General features: G+C 43.1%; 1 protein-coding gene across 2 annotated transcripts; it reads right to left on the bottom strand.

The window, feature by feature from the left end:
• Positions 1 to 1,110: 1,110 nt before the first annotated feature.
• Positions 1,111 to 3,746, bottom strand: PMAIP1 (phorbol-12-myristate-13-acetate-induced protein 1). 2 transcript variants are annotated; one of them, XM_063076420.1, is made up of 2 exons: positions 3,662 to 3,746; positions 1,111 to 1,217 (listed from the first exon to the last, which is right to left on the bottom strand). In XM_063076420.1, exons 1-2 carry the CDS (start codon positions 3,744 to 3,746, stop codon positions 1,111 to 1,113), a joined length of 192 nt encoding a protein of 63 aa, XP_062932490.1. The 2 variants fall into 2 exon arrangements, with proteins under 2 accessions (XP_062932490.1, XP_062932491.1); XM_063076421.1 differs by having other exon boundaries at positions 3,689 to 3,746.
• Positions 3,747 to 4,471: the final 725 nt, after the last annotated feature.

Raw genomic sequence — 4,471 nt, 5'->3', positions numbered from 1 at the left:
CAGATAAAAAATGAAACTTACAAAACCCTTCTAAGAACTTACATATTATTCTACTGCACATTATCTATACAGATATACGTGTGTGTATACATATATTTTCATGTATGTATATATGGGATTTTCATTTGGGATGAGAAATATTTGTTCTTTTTTAAGAAAAGGATATCCCAATTATAAAAACATTCTTAGTTTCTCTTAAAAGATCACTTTTATAGGATGCACACTCACTAATGTGAGAACAGCATTTTATAAATTTTTAGAAACACTCATTCTCTTACCAAGTTACTTCTGATTATCTGTTTTACTAAGTTTTATATCAATTAAAAAGTCAAGATCCTTTTTTTTTTTATTAGCCCTGGTTATTCAAAATCCCCATGCTCTTTATCATTTAATATGCAATCTGCAAGAGTTTTACTGGCATCAAGTAACCCACCTATACTTCCATCCAATTTTTTCAGTTACTTTCCAGTATTCCATACTTTCCAATTAGTGCTCAAGGTCATATGAACATTCAGAAGCAAAAGAAACAAATTATCAAATTATTTTGCACTTTGTAGTGACCTATAAAATCTACTTTCATCATGACATTCAGTGTTCTCAGAATGAAATTTTTCATTTTAACAAGATAATACGTGTAAACCGAGTATTATACATTGTTCTGGAGTTGTCATTGAAAAGCAAAAACACTGAACTGTATCTTCTTGCTGCCCAGTCTAATCATTTAATAAGTTCTCTTACACTAAGTTGGAGAGCAATCTTCAGCAAAACTACTAGAATAATTCTCTTAAGCGAAAAAGAAATGTATTAATAATCATTGCCCTATTTTCAAGGCTCTTCCATTCTTGCTTTAAAATAAACAAAGTTTAATAAGATAAACAAGGTTTAATAAAATGTCCTCACATCCCAAAGAATGACTTCTGGGAAACTTCCAACAGAAATTCATTTTTGATGTATTTCATCTTCCCTTTCCAAGGGTATCCAAAAGCAAGTGACCGCTCTGTCACATTCCTCTCAATTACAATGCAGTCTCTCCTCTAATTGACAAAATTTCCACCTACTGAAGAAACTTTTTTTTTAAAGAGTCTCCTCATGCAAAAGCTTTTGAAGAAGTCATGTTCCTGAAGGCAAGAGTTTAGACATCAGATTCAGCAGTTTCTGCCGGAAACTCAGTTTGTCTCCAATTCTCCGGAGTTGATTGGCACACTCAACTTCAGGCTCTGAAAAGAAAAGCAAAACATCCAAATTAGATTAAGAGTATTCCAAATTGTAACAGCAAGAATTAATACACCCAAAGTTGAGTACCCCAGGAAGTGTTTCTCATAACTTTAGCTTTTTGGGCATCTGTTTTCTGAACGTGAGAGAGACTACTTAGAAGGCACCATGCAGACACACAATGTGTGTGTCTATACACACACATTGTGACTCATTAGCAAAAAACTAGTTAAGAATAAAGACATTTACTTTGAAATTTTTTTTTAAAAGCATTCTGAATAAGGCAAGTGTTATTTTACTTACAAATAAGGAAATTTCATGTGTCAAATACTACAAAGAATAACGTTAGTCACCTTTACTGGCCTCAGGTGATGTCATCCCTTCCTCATTTAAGGTTGGTTGGGGAACAGAAGTCAAATTCTAAACACTTGTGTCGTTTTCCAGTAGGATTTGGTTTTCAATGGCAATAATTCATGGCTTAGATTATGCCATGATTAAATGGCAAATCTGATGTATTCTTTTCCTCATTAAAAAACTGATATTTTCTCATAAAACACTCAAATTCTTATTCCAAAATTAAGCCCACACTCTCTAAAACAATTTTTAAATTTACATTTTAATGTAAGCCAACTTCTTCCCATGAACCCCATCTGTACCAATCCACTGGTTTTATGAACATGAGTGAAGCAAAAAATAAGTAATATTTAATTCACGTGTTTATTACTTAGAATTGAGATATTCAATTATCTGATTATTATAGTTAATTAAACTAATATTATTTTCAGAAAATTTCCAACTAAACTTTTTCAGCAAATGAAATTAACACTAAATCTATATTGAACACAATTTCAACTTTCTTGAACATTTTAAATAGCAACTCAGGATTTTGGGGCCCACTTTAAGATCATGATTGTGAACATTAAAAATCATCATTACTACAAATTAAAATTTGATGTATTTTATAAATAGACTGTATAGTTTGGCTCAAAATATGTCAACTGCAAATATATAGTAAAGCAGTTTTTTAAATCTACATTTCAACCAATTTCTTTCTCTACAAAAGCTGAGTGAAATCTTCCCTAATCCCTACACCAAGAGATCTAATAGCTCTCATAAGATGCTATTCTTTAGGGGTTACAGAGTCTAACATTTTAAGAAGTATTTACAGAAACATGTTCTTTTCAGTGAGTGGAAAAATATTAGCATACAGTTCTTAAAAAAGCACAATATCATTCTGCATACGAATTTGAAAACTCTGAATTCTAAGAGGAAAAACTATTCCTTTTGGAAAAAAAAAATTTTCAGGAATAGATAGATCCCAGTTGTTTCCTCAATTTTTTTTTTATTGCAGTTGCACATCTATAAATGTATTCATATCTAATGTCTAATCAAGTTTAAGGGGGACTTTCTGCTGTCCCTTGTTTTGGGGAACTAAGTCGGACTGAAGTGAGCTATGTATGCTCAGGTTATATCTTTCAGGAACATAGTCAGAACTCTCGAACATCACAAAAGGTGGGCACGGCAAGAGCCACGCAAGAGGCAAAGAAAGCAGCCTGGTGCCAACCTAAGCCATAGTCACATTTGCAATGCACCACTTCTTTTGCACGCCCCACGAGCTCTATAAAATGAAACTAAATTTAAAAAGGGCCTATTACCGTCTGATGCAATAGCAGTATGACCTACATGGATTCCTTGCTGTCTTCCTTGCTACAGTATTTAACTGCCTTCGTTGGTAAGATTTTTTTAAAGGGGGTGGGGTGGGGTAAGAATGACCTGAAGAATTAGGATGGTGTTGCGTGTGTGTGGTAAGATGGGGGTGGGGGTTGGGAATAGATGGACAAAAAAAGGTAGGGAACCAACTCTTATTCTCCTATCCTTCCCCCCACCCTCACTGATTGTTAAAATGTTATACTCTTAGCAAAGAGGGAAAACTTCCTTGGCTCCTAAACACAAGGGTCCTTGCGGGGCCTCCATAAACCCTCACCAGTCCTGTGAGGAAGAGCTGTGATAGTAGCAGGGTGAATTCCTGCTTTTGTCCCCGTCGAGGGTGAGGGCAGTGGTTACCCATCAGGGGCCCTCAAAGGTCGACTCCGGAGGAAGAGGACTTGTCTCAGGAAGCGCTGGGAGGCCACGAGGCTCTCGGAGCCCTCTTCTGCCCGCACCTGCTGTGACTGTCTCCTCCGGGCAGCCGCCTGCACTTGCACTTTTCGTCCCGTGGCCCCGGGAAAGGGAGAGCGGGGAGGTGGAAAGGGCAGAAGGGAAGAAGCTTTCTGCCCCGGCTACAATGCAAGCGCATCCTATTTCCAGGCCGGGCTCCCTCCCTCGCCACCTCGGCAGTCCTGGGAAAAACCCCTGAAGAACTTGCAGGAGGAGCAGACCTGGCCCGACCTCAAGGTTTTGTGCAGTCTGGGCCCGAGCCCCGACGGGCTGACCCCGCCCCGCCCGAGACCTCGATCCCGGCCTGGGGGGTCCGTACCTGCCGGAGCCCGCGGTGGGCTCGGTGGAGCGATCTTACGCGCCTTCCTCCCGGGCATCGCCGCAAGCACCGCAGCGACGGGGTGTTGACGGCGCTCCGCGATGGGTGCTGTAGGCGCGTCGCGATGGGTGCTGTAGACGCGCCGCGATGGGTGCTGTAGGCGCGCCGCGATGGGGTGAGGACGGGACGCGCGGAGCTGCTCAGTAGACTCCACGCGCACGCGGGAACCTCTAAGGTCCCGGCACCCGGGCCCGCGCTCTGCTCTTACGGGGACTTCCTCGGTGACGTAGGGAAACCTGATGCCGGGCCCGCCCCTGTCCCCGCCCCGCGGAGAGCGAGCGCGGGAGCCGGCCGGTACGGGAAACCCCGTCGAGCGCCACCTGCCCGAACCCGCTCCCGACCTGCGGCGGCGCCGACCCGCGGCGGGGGGCGCAGGGAGCTCGGCGGGCCCGACCCTGCTGAGCCCCGAAATGAGTTCCTTATAAAACGGGGGTTGGAGGAGAAGGGGGTCTTCTGGAGAAGCCGCAAGCTCCGGAGATCGGGTCGGCCGCGGTGGCTGCGGAGGCTGGGAGTGGCGGAGGAGGCAGGTTTTCCCAAGGGGAGCGCTGGAGGCGGGGAGGGAGGGGCGCCGGGTCCTTATCATAAATTAGCAATTGGGGACTTCCGTAAACAAGCCCCGGGAGAGTTCGGAAAAGAAAACTTCGAACTCGAAGATTGTGGGTAGTTCGGCCCTGGGTTAGGGCGGTGATTTTAAGACGCAGATCATATTGCCTCTGGATAGGT

The sequence above is a fragment of the Cynocephalus volans genome, chromosome 13 (genome assembly GCF_027409185.1).
Source record: "Cynocephalus volans isolate mCynVol1 chromosome 13, mCynVol1.pri, whole genome shotgun sequence".
In the NCBI taxonomy this organism is placed as follows: Eukaryota; Metazoa; Chordata; class Mammalia; order Dermoptera; family Cynocephalidae; genus Cynocephalus; species Cynocephalus volans.
This window is presented reverse-complemented; position numbering and strand designations above follow the sequence as displayed.

Bases quoted from the DNA above. Each gene is read 5' to 3' on its own strand.
- PMAIP1 (XM_063076420.1), bottom strand. From the start codon at position 3,746: ATGCCCGGGAGGAAGGCGCGTAAGATCGCTCCACCGAGCCCACCGCGG. The intron at 1,218-3,661 runs GTCTCGGGCGGG...TTTTCTTTTCAG, and splicing joins CCCCCCAGGCCGGGATCGAG to AGCCTGAAGTTGAGTGTGCC.